The sequence below is a fragment of the Ruditapes philippinarum genome, unplaced genomic scaffold (genome assembly GCF_026571515.1).
Source record: "Ruditapes philippinarum isolate M1 unplaced genomic scaffold, ASM2657151v2 ctg9628_1_1_1_1, whole genome shotgun sequence".
NCBI lineage: Eukaryota > Metazoa > Mollusca > Bivalvia > Venerida > Veneridae > Ruditapes > Ruditapes philippinarum.
The window spans coordinates 5,492-20,746 of record NW_026855881.1 but is presented as its reverse complement, the minus strand read 5'-3'; the positions used below and the strand labels follow the sequence as shown (position 1 = coordinate 20,746).

Below are 15,255 nucleotides of genomic sequence, written 5' to 3'. Positions count from 1 at the left end.
GGATTTGGTATTCCGATCCAAAACAAGTTATGTTTTTGTTTTGTTTTTGTTTTTTTTTTTTTTTTTTTTCTACTTTTCATACTTGTATTATGTCTCGTATAGAGGTCGTAGGTTCTTTTGTCCATTTGGAATGTATTCGTGACTTTGGAGCAGATAGCCCGAGATTTTTCCTTTTCCCAAATTTGATTTTGCAAAAAGCAAAAAGACATTAATCCCCTCAAACGCACACTCTAATCCCTTATTTTTTTTTTTTTTTTTTTTTTTTTTTTTTTTTTGTTTTTTTTTTTTTTTTTTTTTTTTTTTTTTGGGTTTTTTTTTACAAATATCCACAATAAAGATAAGAAGCCCACCCTTGAACTTACATATACCGGTTCGTAAATAGGGACTACCTACAAACTCAACCCCCTCAACGAGAGGGGGTAACGAAATAAGGGCATCCATGATTATTGTGTGCAGACGGGAAAAACCCGATTTTTGACATACCTTAGTCGCACACCTGATTCACAAGGAAAGGTAAAAATCCCTTTCTATATGGCGCTCACTTTCACAAAAAGCGGCAAAAGAAATGCGTGATCGTAGGAAAACATAATCGGTCTCGACACGAAATTTCTAGGGCATTGGGAACATTTCCCACTCAGTATTTGCACGTATATAAGGAAAGAAGCTGCTTTCTAGGGTTTATTCCCAAATTTCGTCATCCTCGAGTATACATTCGAAACAATTAAAGCCACGTGAAGGGAAATGGGACGGAGAGGCACAGTACAAAAGCAGGACCGTTTTTCAGCGTATATTAGCCGGCCCAAAACAGATTTATACCTGAAAAATTTATATCGAAAATCCTTCCTAACAGGGATGCGTTTCCAAAAATGCCCCAAAATTTGGGAACATTTATCGAAAACTACGTAATGAAAAAGTTTTAGGTGGTGCAGATTTATGATTTTACTTTTTCTACGATAATTGTTTAAGGAAACATCTCGATTTTTGAATAAAAACCACCCCGTATTCAATTTTTTTGGGACGATTTCGGGGACACCTTTTATCCAGTATTTCATCATTCTAAGCCGCTGCTGCAGTCAAAATATTTTTTAGTCGTAGATGCTCAAAGTATCAGGGTTTTTTCCCCCTGCCGACTTTACTAAATTTAATTTTAAAAAGGGGAACCAGACTTGCATGTAATAAACGAGCAAAATTTTACGTTCTACTAAAAAAATTGGAAGCTCCCAAATTTGGGGTTTTAAAAAATAAGGCCATTACAAAAAGGGTAGGACCGAAAATAAAGGGTGCCATCTTATTTAAAGCCGTTCGGACAACGAAGAGGGCAAGCTTGTAGCTCCTCGTATATTTGAAGAGAAGATGCAAAAATCAGTTGACATTAGATGATTTTTGCTATACTATACCGTACAAATAGGTCAAACCGATCTCCGGAAGACGCGTTAAAGAAAAATCAATTATTCAATACAAAATAGTAGGGGACTGCTTTTATCAACTAAAGGAGGTCAAGGGACTATCTGCCTATTTAAAGTTTGCTTCAGTCAACAAGATGAAGCCCCTTCGAAAATATTAATCTTTTCCAAAGCGAGGAATTTTAAATTAATACTACAATCGGTATAAAAAATTATTGGGCGCTTGACGAACACGCTTAAGTCTGGGAGTGCTATTTACAAAGATGCCCAAATCTACATAGGAGGTCGTGCTGCAGGGGCTATAAAGATTTTTGTCGCTCTAATAAAGCGAGTCGGTAGAAATAAAAAATAAAGATGCCTACGAGGCCGCACGGGAAATTGCAAAGTGCTCCGGGTTGCTCAAAAATTTATATGAAGATAAAACCATAGAAGGAATAGGGCGTTATGATAATATACAGGAATTATTCAACGCCATCAAAGAGTTTATAGAAGATCCCGAAAGAGAAGAAAAAAGTCTGGGTGCGTTTCTGCAGGAATAACGCTTGTTACCATCAAAATGAAAATAAGGAGCGGACGATGTGAAAAGGTAACCCCCCCATGACGATCAATGGCAAAAGGTTTAGAATCAGAACTGTATCGGAGGGTTGAGGAAAGATTTATTTTCCCTTACAAAGGCTCGCTGGGAAAATCAAGCGATTAGAAAAGAAAGAAGGCTTTTTATGTAGGAATTACCAGAGCAAAAGAGCGTCTATTTTTATCTACGCGCGAACACATGGTACCGGATTGGCGATGAAAAATTGAACCCAAGCCCGATTCCTCAAAGACGATTTCCCCAATTACAATAAAAAAGTCGTTTCACAAACTAAATTTTAGCTCAAATTCCGATTATGCCCGAAAGTTTATACGTCATCTTAAAACAACAACCAAGCCCAATGAGTCGAAAAAGCCCTATACGCCTCCTGATGACTTTATGCCAAGCGACACCTCCGGTCTTAAAGAAGGGATGAAAGTAGAACACTCAAAATTCGGTCTGGGCACTGTATTGGCTATCCATGAAAGCCGAGAAAGCCGAAAAGCACGAATTAATTTCGAGCACTTTGGAGAGAAAACAATATTACTTAGCTTTGCCAAGCTTAGAATATGCAAAGAATGAAATCCTTATGAATCTTGAATACAATACCCAACGCAAACCTATCATATTAAAAGAGTATGGTCGTAATGTACAGAAACTGTTGCATTATATCCGTGCCGAATCAGATAAAAACAAGCGAACCGATATGATCACCTCGCTGATTGATCTAATTAAGCAGGTGTCGTACGAAGCAAAAAAAACGACAGAAACCCACCAGCAGATATGGGATAATTTATGTATTATCAAAGCTGCATTTTGACCTGGATGTGAATAATCCCTATCCTATGCCCGATCGGGAAGTCTTATTCAAAAAACCGAAGATGATGGAATACCCCCAAGGCAAGATACTGTTTTTAAGCGATACGGAAAAACATTGAAAATCTGAGTTAAGAAAGTATTGGGAAATAGAGATGAAGAACGAGCGCATAAAAGGGCACAATTTACCTGGGACGGTAATGAAAACATTCCATGATACGTTGGAATAAGAATGCCATTTAGTGATGTGGTCTCTTAAAGACATTAAAGAGAATGTCGGGGAACAAGCTTTACTCTGAACCAGAAAAGATAGAAGAGGAGAAGCTGTTCACAAAATTATATCATGAACGAAAAAACCACATCAAACAAAATCAAAATTTCTGGAAAGAAAAGAGACGGTCAGGAGGTTCATGCGTAAAAAAATTAATCGAGTTCTTTCAAAGTCGGGTGGTCAAAATTACACGGAACGATTATCCCCACAAGGTGCCTAAAAATGAAGCCCTTCAAGTAATCTGGCCACGCTGCTTACTAAAGATCCTGTTACTCTACACAACGTTCCTAATATTATAGATGTTGCACGATCCATTGATATATCATTAAACACCTGCGGATCCCGGGTTATTCAAAACTGCCCCCGAACACATACCAATTTGTTTCCGAAACCATTCATACTGATTCTCTGTAAAAACAGAAACCTACAAGAAAAAAAGTAGGTTTGATACGGGATCAAATCATTGTTGCTTGGTCCAATTTGTGCACAATACGGCAAGCGTTGTATGCCTAAACTTGGAAAGGCGATAAAATCGAAGACGGAAACTGATTACGCATATTACCGGTCTATGCAAAAGATGGAGCAAATTCCGTTATGAAGAAGAAAAAAAAAAAAAGGCATGCTATTATCCATGCACCTCACCCATTAAAAGGGTGTGACATGATCTTGGACGAAGCCTCTGTGACCGGCAACGGCCAACATCATTATGGCAGCCGTACTCGCCGAGGAACAACTACGTCTGTACAACGCTGCATGCGAGCCTTTATATTCAACAACTCTGTCTTATGTTTGAACCGTATGGAGCGAAAATTCGGGAATCAAATCAAATTTGCTCACTATCGAGGGAGTAGACAAACTTACAGGAACAACACATACCGTACTACCCGATATGATCGAAGTAGGGAGTTTTATAGGTATGGCGGCCATGACGCAATCAGATATACTATAAACAAACTTGTAATATTGAGGCATTAGGTGTAATCCCCCGGATTTTAAAAAATGGGCATACAAAACTCAACTTACAGGGGAGATGATATTCACATTCCTGCCCAACAGGAATATGAAATAGAAACATTTATAGACGGGATCTATTCTTAGCACGAAGATGCTCCTGCCGGCCGGGCTTACCCCCGACCTGCTCAGCATTATCTTGGTCGTAGCAATACAGGCAAAAGGCACTCAGTGCTTATTCATCAAAAAAGTTGAGAGTCGTTTATTTTTTGTAGATAACCTGATTGACATGGGGGCTCAAATCATTCTTTGTGATCCTCACCGAGCTACCGTTATTGGTCTCAACCGGAAGTACTCCCTCACGAGGTATAACATGTCTTCCCCGATATAAGAGCCGGTATAGCTCTCCTATATAGCAGCTCTATCGCTCAGGGAAAAGTAACTATTTTCAATATTGAGCAAATAGAACGGGATATGAAAAATTAAAGGAAAAGACTCGAAAAGCTAGGAGCTGATATTCAGCAAATCGAATAGCCAGCACCTACTCTGAAAATTTATACATCTAATTTCCAGTGTACCGGACAATGATCCGATCCGTAATTTAAGAGTTTTTCTATAGAAGCCTCTTTTACAGCAGGAAGTAAATTTTGCTAGTCAAAAAATAGTCTATACGCCAACCCACATTTTTAGCACGAGAAATCAGCAAGTAATGCCAATACGTATAAGCTTCTTTGTCTGGATAGCGATAACGGAAAAGTATCTACAAGTTCCATATCAATAAGCCGGTTAAACCCATCTATCTCTCGTTGTGTATAACCTGCGTCGGATTTATTGTAATTTTCTTTAGATCGAGCTATATCGATTTCCTCATGAAGCCACGTTCAAATCTCCACAAAGAACAATCGTGTTTCTCTTTTTAGCCATTGATGTATTTCAAAAATGACCGATCCAATCCTCCCCCTGTAATCCAAGCGTGCTAAGGCTTGACCGGAATTGGGGTATATACAGGTAACCAGAAAAAACTGTGAGAATTCTTGCCGTAACCACCCTACCTCCTTGATCGTGTTCTCCAAACCCTATGTCGTACGTAACCTGAATAGGTATTTCTTTTGATAAAATAGCCGTACCGGAATATCCTTTCCTTGCTTTGGATGAATTGGCGTATACATGATACTCCTCCATAGTCGTCAGGGCATGCTTGGTTTCCTGTTGTGAAGCCTTGGTTTCCTGAAGGCATAAGACAATCAGGGTTAAGAGTGCGTATATTTTCAATAAACCCTTTCTTAACAATAGCCCGTATACCGTTGACATTCCACGAAATAAACTTTTTAATAGCCATGACTTACTTTTTAAATAAACTCAAACTCTTGATATGAAGATACTAAGTACATATCTTAACGCCAACAGATGGAACATTTTCGTACTCCTTTAATTATTAACCCGTCTTCGTGCCAAATCGCCACAGATACGTCCATACTTACTATTGGTTCTTGTTTCCGCCCATAAAGTATGGGACTCTACTCCAAAAGTATAAATTCACTGCTCTCTCCAGTCCTTCGGAACGGTTATAATCCTCCTCTATTCACAAAATACTCTGCTATGCATGCAACAACGAATTACCCAAGAACTCTACTTACGGAGAATCCAACGCGTTGTTCTTCAACTACGACTTCCATTCCTCTTTTTTCAGCATTACATAAAGCCAGCGTAAAACGTAAGATAGCACACACCATTCACACCGCTCATCAATTCCTTCACCATACTCACTTTATCCTATTCACTTACGGAACAGCCGTGGGTATATACCATCAAAAAAATACGGAAGATAATTGTATCGAACTGCCATAAAGTTCCCCAAAAGTATTTTACCAAAAACCTACTCAACCAAGAAAAAATCCTTGCTTCATTCAATACAATGTATGAAGCCGTAAAGAAGCTGAATCCTCAGGTAACCATTATCCTTACCGTAAGCCCCGTACGGCATCTCAGCGATACGCTCGAACTGAACGCCGTAAGTAAATCTGCGTTACGACTAGCTTGTCATACCATAACACAACGATACCACAACACATTGTATTTTCCGGCTTATGAAATTATGATGGATGACTTAAGAGATTATCGCTTTTATACCCGGGATTTAATTCACCCGTCTGAAGAAAGTATAGACTATATCTGGAAGCGATTTACCCAATTTACTGCCTCAAAAAAACCCCAAGAACATATAGACAGTGGAAAAAGATAATGAAATCTCGTCGCATAAACCTACATACTACAAAACCTCTAAATCACATCAAGAATTCCTCAAAAAAACCATTGCAAAAATTAGAGAAAGTACAATCCAATATCGATGTGAGCAAGGAAATATCTCTGATCAAAAAAGCAAATTATATCATAGTCTATTACTCTCATAACGAATGAAAAAAAATGATTAAATTACTTTTTAAATTATGACCGCTTTATACACCAGTCCGATACCACTGGTTCACACCGCGAAGAAGAAAAGCCCCAATCGCTTATTGAAGCCTCCAGTCCCTATCTGAGACAACATGCCTATAATCTTGTGGATTGGTACGAGTGGGGTGCTGTAGCGCTGGAGAAAGCAAAAAAAGAAGATAAGCCCATACTCGTAAGCATTGGTTATTCTTCCTGTCATTGGTGTCATGTAATGGCTCACGAATCTTTTGAAAACGAAGATATAGCCCGAATCATGAACGAACATTTCGTAAGCATTAAAGTTGATCGAGAAGAACGACCGGATATCGATCGAGTATACATGGACGCCGTACATGCTATGGGCATGCAAGGAGGCTGGCCGCTCAATGTATTTACTACGCCTGACGGAAAACCTTTTTACGGAGGAACCTATTTTCCTGCCAACCAGTGGGCACAAGTACTGATTACAGATTTCAAAAGCCTACAAAGAAAGCGTTCCAATATAGATCATACAGCAAGCCGAATTGACCAAACAATTAGCCAAGAGTGAAATTTCTATGATTCCCGACAAGGCCTCTTCGTGTGTACCAGGAGGGCATGGATGCGATGTATAAACCATTGGGAACGATCGATAGCCCGCGTGGGGAGGTATGGGTACGGCACCCAAATTCATCCACATGCCCGGCACAATGGCTTTTCCTCCTGCGCTACCATCACAAAAAATAAAGATGCCAAAAAGTTTGTAGTATGGTGAACAAACATTAAATAGAATAGCTATGGGCGGCTATTTACGACCAAGTAGGAGGAGGTTTTGCCCGCTATTCCGTAGATCTTAAAAATGGTTTGCCCCCCATTTTAAAAAAGTGCTTATGACAACGCGCACAGCTTAAGCCTCTACAACGTGAAGCCGTATACCCTTACGGGCAATGCCTTGTATAAACGCTATCGTAAACGAAACTATTGCTTGGCTTAAAAGAGAGATGACCGGAACCGAAGGCGGGTTCTATTCTGCTTTGGATGCCGACAGTCAAGGCAAAGAGGGTGAGTTTTATGTCTGGACAAAAGAAGAATTTGACAGTTTATTACACCATCAGCCTGATTGGGTTGCCCATTATTATTCAATAGAAAAAAAAGGAAACTGGGAAGACAAAAAAAACATCCTTTTTATCAAGGATACGGATAAGGTCTTTGCCACCAAAAACCATATTACGCTGAGTGAATTGGATTCATCTTTAAAAGAAGCTAAAAAAATCTTACTTAAAGAACGAGATCAGCGTATAAAACCCGGTCTGGACGACAAAATCCTCACAGGGTGGAATGCTATGATGCTATGCGGATTAATCGACGCCTACAATTCTTTTGGCGAACCTGCATTTCTCGCGTTGGCTAAACAGGCTATCCAGTTTTTAGAAAAAACAGTAATAGACGAAAAAGTGTACCGTTCTTTCAGAGAAAAACGCTCTCCGGTGGAAGGCTTTATGGAAGACTATGCGTTTCTTATCCAAGCCTATATGGCCCTATACCAAGTTACCTTCAACGAAGAATGGATTTGGAAAGCAGAACGCTGGACAAATTATGTACACAACCATTTCTTCGATGAAAAAGAAGGGTTTTATTACCTTACAGCAGATTCAGCAGATTCGTTGATCGTTCGCAAAAAAGAAATCTTTGATAATGTTATCCCTTCTTCCAATGGTGTCATGGCTCGCAATTTGTACCGCTTAGGTATATTAATGGACAAAAAAAGCTATACTGCACAAGCTAACCAAATGATAACACGGCTAAGTGTCTCATGCACCCAAACCCCTCCTACTTTCCCTTACTGGGCATCTGTACGCAGAAAGGGTTTGAGATACAGAATCGTAATCGTGGGCAAAGGACCAATATACAGCCCAAAATTACGAATGCATATACTCCTTTTTTCTCTTTTAGGGGAACCGAACCCCAAAGTAAACTCCCCTTTTGTAAAAGGGAAAAAAAATAGGGAAAAACAAAGGGCAACCCCATCTATGTATGTTTAATAAAACCTGCAAATACCTACTACAATAGAGAGGCTAGGAAACAACTAAAATTTGGTAAGTATGGTAAATCCATACGTACCGGAAACGATACAAGCAATATACTTTCTCAATCTGATAACCGTATTTTTTATCTCCTTTCGGATCATTCCTGTCACCAAACATGGCGTTGTAAACCAAGTCTATCCTGATTATGCAACAAAAGGAGTCAATATCCAATATACCCCCATCGTTTGCGGAACTTATACTGCCCGTGCCTATACCCAAACTCTTCACCTATCAAATACCCGATAAGCTACGCCCCATTATTAAAATCGGGCAACGTGCTATTATACCGTTTGGGATTCAAAAAAAAAAAAAAAAAAAAAAATTCTTACCAGGGAATAGGTTTTCCTCGACTCCACACAGATATTTCTTCTCAGGAATATGAAATTAAAATCGATCCTTGAGTTGATTGATGAGCGTATTGTCATCCACACCCAGCAATTTGATGTATATGAATGGATATCTTTCCTATTACATGTGCAGCCTAGGCGATGTAATGAAAGCTGCTTTGCCTTCAGTTTGTCGGCTCTCCAGCCGAAAGCAGATAACAAGTACATCCCTCTTTCAAATTTGGGGAAAACCTTCTTTTTCGTTCTCTTGAAAAAGAGGTATCCATTCTTCAAAAATGTGACATCCTCTTCTCCACTAGTTATACCGAGATAGCCAAGTTGTTAGGTACCGAAAAAATAATATGGTAAATATGAAATCACTCTCCTTCTAAAAGCCATTATTCTGTTTGAACATATACGGGAAAAATACAAACCCAAAACAGAAAAACGGATTCGACTTGCCTCGACTTTTCACTCTAATGAAACCTTAAAAGACTCTTTGAAATCTAAAAATAAACCTTAAGCAAGAAGAAAATAGTTATTAAAATATCTTCAACAGTATTCCCATTTCTGCTACCTTCCGAGCAATGTGTCAAAGAATATGGCGTCAGACGGTATTAAATGGCAAGAGGGTTTTCTCCCAATCCGCTCGCGTGCTCACTCAGTAAAAAAAAAATAATAGAAGAATTTAAAACTATTGTTCCGCGATATAAATCAAACCTATCTGATACGCCCGTAGCACCCGTATTGAACGAAAAACAAGTCCTTGCCCGTGATCTCATCCTGCACTACTTCAAAGAAAAAAAAGCCGTTCTACTACACGGTGTTACCGGAAGTGGGAAAACAGAAATATACATTGATCTAATCAACCAAATACTGGAACGTGGTCAACAAGCACTTCTTCTCGTACCCGAAATTGCACTTACTACACAAATGGTGGTTACGTTTGAAAAAAGCGGTATATGCTCGCGTAGGGGTATACCACTCAAAATTCTCAGATAATGAACGGGTAGAAATATGGAATGGGGTACTCTCGAAAGAGTTTCCCCTTTATTGTGGGGGCACGTTTGCTCTCTTTCTTCCCTTTGATAATTTAGGATTAATCATCGTGGATGAAGAGCATGATTCTTCCTATAAACAACAGGCTCCAGCTCCTCGTTACCACGCACGCGACGTAGCCCTCATGATGGGAACGCTTTACCAAGCCAAGGTTAGTATTAGGCAGCGCTACACCTTCATCGGAAAGCTACTTTCAAGCTATGAAAAAATAAATACGGCTTAGTTACGCTAACCGAGCGCTACGGAATAGCAAACCTTCCTCATGTTCTTTTAGCCGATATGACCTTGGAGCGGCGGCGCAAAACCAACCGGGGTAAATTTTCAGCATTACTGCTCAACGAAATTGAAAAAGCCTTACAAAATCAGGGTCAGGTGCTTATTTTCAAAACCGCAGAGGCTATGCCCCCATAATTCAATGCGAAGACTGTACTTGGATACCGCAATGCGTTCAATGTTCGGTAAGCCTCACATACCACCAAGTTCATCATAACATGATATGTCATTACTGCGGTTTACCGCAGAGGCTTTCCCCTCCCAGTGTCCGACATGCAGTTCAAAACGTATTCTCACGAAAGGATACGGCACCGAAAAACTGGAAGAAGAACTGAAATTACTTTTTCCTGAAGTACACGTACAGCGTATGGATCGAGATACTACGAGAGCACGAAACAGCTATGAATCCATTATTGAAAACTTCGAAAAATCCAGAACTCAAATTCTAGTAGGTACTCAGATGATTACAAAAGGACTTGACTTTGAAAATGTTGTGTTATCAGGAGTATTTGATGCCGATCGTATGATGCATTTCCCCGATTTCCGTTCTCACGAAAAAAACATTTCAACTCATCACACAAGTGAGCGGACGATCCGGTCGCAGAGACAAAAAAAGGTAAAGTAGTAATTCAAACAACCGATCCTTCAGATAAAAATTTTCCCAGTATATTCTTCATCACGATACAGAGGGATTTATCAAAAATCAGTTGCACGACAGGCAAGCACACTTCTACCCTCCTTATTCACGGCTTATCGAAATAACGGTAAAGCATACCGACAGGCTGCGGTGTAAGGAAGCGGGCAACGCATTTAGAACAGCGCATAAGCTCTCGTATAAAAGGGATTACTGTACTTGGACCAGGCGAACCGGTCGTGTCTAAAATAAAAAATGAATTCATGATGACCCTGCTCATCAAACGGGCACGCGGGAAAGAAAAGCTACACGAAACCAAACTCTCATTACAGCAAACAGCCGACCGGATGTTGCTAATGAAGGAATACCGATCTGTACAAATACTATTTAATGTAGATCCTCTATAACACGTACAACGAATATAAATTATTCTTTCTACAGTTCTTTTTCAAAGAAACCTATCCTAGTTTGATATCTAAAAATACTTCGCTACGGAACAGGAACATTTTATGCTTAAAAATTTCCTTTTTGCTAAAAGATTCTTGAAGTAATAAAATAGCATAAAGAATTTTACGGTATACGATCCCGTATTCTTCAATGCTACCGGAGTCAGAAAAGTGAATAAGTATAAAATATATAGTTAACCATCATGTTACATGCGCAGTATATGAGGCTTTACTATTTCTAGTTCTTACTCATAAATGCAGAATACATCCACACCATTTTTTCCTGCGCCCTGATATAATCGCTCATTTGTGCATTAGTCCCTTCATCATTGATTTTTTCCGATAGCCGCAATATATACCGTTGCTTTGTCAAGAGTATTTTTACAGCGTCCAAAATCTCCCGCACAGCCCGATTCCCATCGCTTACCTCATCGCTTTCAGCTATTGAGGAGGAACGAAAATAATCCGTAAACTTATGATCGGGTGTATGTCCAAGAGTTAATATACGCTCGGCTAGTTCATCGATTTTGATAAATAAATCATTGTATAATTCTTCAAATTTCAGATGAAGTTCAAAAAATTTATCCCCTTTAATATTCCAATGATACCCCCTTACATTCTGATATAAAACAGAATAGTTAGAAAGCAAGTCATTCAGTGCCTCTGCCAGTTCTTTACTTTTGCTTTTGTCCAGTCCAATGTTTGTTAACGTATCCATAATATTCTATGTATTAAAGCCTAAATTTAGGTACTATTTTTTGCAGTATAAAAAAAAAGTTCCTGTGAGAGTAAAATAAAACTATATAACCATTTGGTTCGTGATGATTCAGGGGTGTCATTTTTTAAAAAAAAAACCATTCAAAAATCTATTTTTTTTAGTGTAGCCTTCCGTATTTGCGTTATATGCTGCATGTTTATTTATTATGTTACCTAAAAACAGCATTGGAGGTATAGCTATTGCTCCTGATGCACACCTTTGAAGTAGTCTTCATTTCTGCTCAAAACCGGAAAAACAAATTATGAACTTTATCCGTTCGGAATAGCCGGTTTTTGGGGTTTCATTACCACATCACAAATGTATCCTTTTGTATCGTAAAATATATGTGAAACCTCTAGACCCGACTGAGAGGCTAGGTCGGTTATCATCGAGAGATCATACTTTTGCGATACCTCCGTATGTATGGGCTCCCATTTGTCAAAATGAAGCGATTGATTGAGTGCCTCAACAAATACATCTTGTTCTTCCCTGCTTATCAGGTAGCTTTTTGTAGTACCCGAAGCGGGGTCATAAAAAGGATAGTGAGCAAAATGATTAAGATCAAATCGGGCACCCAATTCCCGGTTGAGTCGTGTTAATATATTCAGGTTTAAATTTTTTTGTAATGCCTCCCCGATCGTCGTAAGCTGGCCTGAATCAGGCGAGGGTCTTTCTTAAGATCAAAGCTCATCATAAGTATATCTTTAGTGTGCATGTTGGTCCAACATATCGAAAAAGTGTACCGTTCTTCTACACTAAAATTTTCCCAAAAATACTACTGGCCCAGAAAAAAAATAACCTTTCTTTTTTTGTCAGAGATATACAGTTCTTCAAGAGCTTGCTGGTATAGTGCATTCCGAGGATGGCACAGGCAAGATCCAGGCAAAGTTTTACCCCATTCGATTCAGTGATTTGGTTCAATACATTTTCTGATATGTCTATAGGGGAATATAGGGTAAAAATGAAAATTTTTGGCGTACCAAATGAACGTAGCAGGATTTCTGTTTTAGTAGCGTCTCCGGGGCACCCAACTCCACCAAAGATTTAAAAAGAATCATCATTCATCAACTATATGCTTAATTATTTGTTCTTTCTGCTGTTCGAACAGGTTCGATTCACATGCCGTTAAATAATATTCAGGCCCATCTTCATAATTTACATTGAAACAACCGATCCCCCTCTTGATCATAATACAACCAACTGGGCAAACTCTTACGTTTTTTGAAAAGACCTTTTTTTACAGTCTCCAGCACTTTCTGATCGTAAATTTTTGGGCTTCCAATATCAATTTGATTATGTTTGTTTTCTGCAAAGACGGTTATACCCGTAAACTGCCAACCAAAATAGGGTTTGAAAAAAGTTTGCGAATAAGTTTTTTTGGAATGACCAGGAGCTGTAAATACCGAACTTCCACGCAGTACCATCTGGTTTTTACCATAAACTTACTTGTTATATTCACCAAAAGAGCGGCCAAAACAGGCTTGCTTGAAGCCGGGGGTTATGGCAGATAGGCACTGTTTGTATGTTCCCACCGCTGCCCCCAGGTAAACAAATCGCTCGCTGCTTCCCATTCAAATTCAGTAGGTAACCTCATATTAGCCCATTCAGCAAATCCAGCTGCTTCATAATACGTTGCATGGGTCAATGGTTCTCCCAAATCTACGGGAACCAGACCCGATAGGGAATACCTGTTCCATACACCGTCTATTTTATGCCAATATAATGGAGCGGTAATATTGTTTTTCACGAATCCATGTCCATGCATCGCTCTGCCAATAACTGCTTCGGGTGTACCCCGCCCGCCTCGATAAACAATATAACTTTCATTTTTTTACAAAAGGCTCTCTCTTATATGAAAAAGGGGCAAGAAAAGTACGGTGAGGTTCTCTCTCATTATCGTATGAGAATCCTTCTCCTTTAAATCCAATTTCATAGTTACCTCCAGAACATTCAATAAATTTTGTGCCCTCGTTTTGCTCAGAAGTTTCGACAATATGTTCATCGTACGGAGGAAACAGCGGGTTATGACCAAGTATGAATTTCAGATCGGCATACAAAAGCTCGTGATGCTGCTGTTCATGATGAAGACCCACCTCCAATACATCAAGAGCTTCTCCTGTTAATTCAGGTATAAGTTCGATTACATGGCGATCCACATATGCACGGTAGTCCCTTATTTCTGCTACTGTCGGACGAAGACATATGACCTCGGTTGGGTTGAGGGACACGAGCTCCCACAGGCATCGTAGTAACTGTTAAAAAAAATCATAGCGAGGATGAAAACGTTACATATTTCTTTGTTTGTATTTTTGGAGAGAAGAAATTCTTCAAAAAACCACCGTAGTAAATGAAGCCATGTGCCATTTAGGCGACTTACATTATGAAAGCAGGTTGGGACTACAAAACTTCCACCCGAAGAGGCTTGCATATCTTATCGGTCAGATCAGAAATTGATCTATATCGATCTAAAAAGGTCTCTGTCATCATACCTAATAACTGAATAGACACCTGAGCAGTAAAAGTAAGTATAATAATCCAAGAAGCCACAATTTTTTTGTTTAGACTTCTTCATTTTTTACCTTTTAAAGAGAGTTTTACCTTATTAAAAATAACATGCAGGCGTATAGTATAATCATTCTCTCCATAATTTAGATATCCCGATAACGTTTCTATTTCGAATCATTTTTCCATAAACAAATTAAAAATGAAATCGTGTATAAGTTTCTTTCAAAAGCTTATTCTCCGTATATTAGATTCTATTTTAACATGCTGTATTTATTTAATTACAGCATCGCTGCAAGCGTATATAGTGGTTCATCTTCCAAATTAAAAAGTATACCCTACCATGAAAAAAATTCTTTCTTTTGGTGCAAGCAATCATAAGTATTCCATCAATCGACAACTGGCTCATTTTATTGGAGAAAAAATTTGGGAAAAAGCTGAAAGTTTCATTTCTGGTTTGAAAAGTTTTTTAAAAGCCCTATTCCGTTTTAGAAAAAGAAAATCAAGATGGTATTCCCAGTGAAGCTCACACCTTCAAAGAGCATATAATCAAAACAGATGGCATTATCATTTCTTTAGCCGAATACAACGGAAGCTATTCCTCGGCCTTTAAAAATATTATGGACTGGGTATCGCGTATTGAGGGAACTATGTGGCAAGAAAAACCTATGTTTTTACTGGCTACGTCCCCGGGGAGTCGAGGAGGACAGAGGTGTTCTCGATCAAGCCATTACAACGATTTCCCGC

At 39.0% G+C, this 15,255-nt stretch overlaps 1 protein-coding gene across 1 annotated transcript; it reads left to right on the top strand.

Moving 5' to 3' along the window:
• Positions 1 to 5,927: 5,927 nt before the first annotated feature.
• On the top strand, positions 5,928 to 10,794 carry LOC132744702 (uncharacterized protein YyaL-like). The gene is made up of 5 exons (XM_060733479.1): positions 5,928 to 5,960; positions 6,480 to 6,902; positions 7,618 to 8,170; positions 9,982 to 10,047; positions 10,418 to 10,794. The coding sequence occupies exons 1-5, from the start codon at positions 5,928 to 5,930 to the stop codon at positions 10,792 to 10,794; spliced, it is 1,452 nt and encodes a 483-aa protein (XP_060589462.1).
• Positions 10,795 to 15,255: the final 4,461 nt, after the last annotated feature.

What these genes read in the sequence shown, in the direction of transcription:
- LOC132744702 (XM_060733479.1), top strand. Translation starts at nt 5,928, where the DNA reads ATGTATGAAGCCGTAAAGAAGCTGAATCCTCAG. An exon ending in TAAAGAAGCTGAATCCTCAG is followed by an intron (nt 5,961 to 6,479) that starts GTAACCATTATC and finishes TTTATACACCAG; the next exon opens with TCCGATACCACTGGTTCACA. An exon ending in CTGCCAACCAGTGGGCACAA is followed by an intron (nt 6,903 to 7,617) that starts GTACTGATTACA and finishes CTTTTTATCAAG; the next exon opens with GATACGGATAAGGTCTTTGC.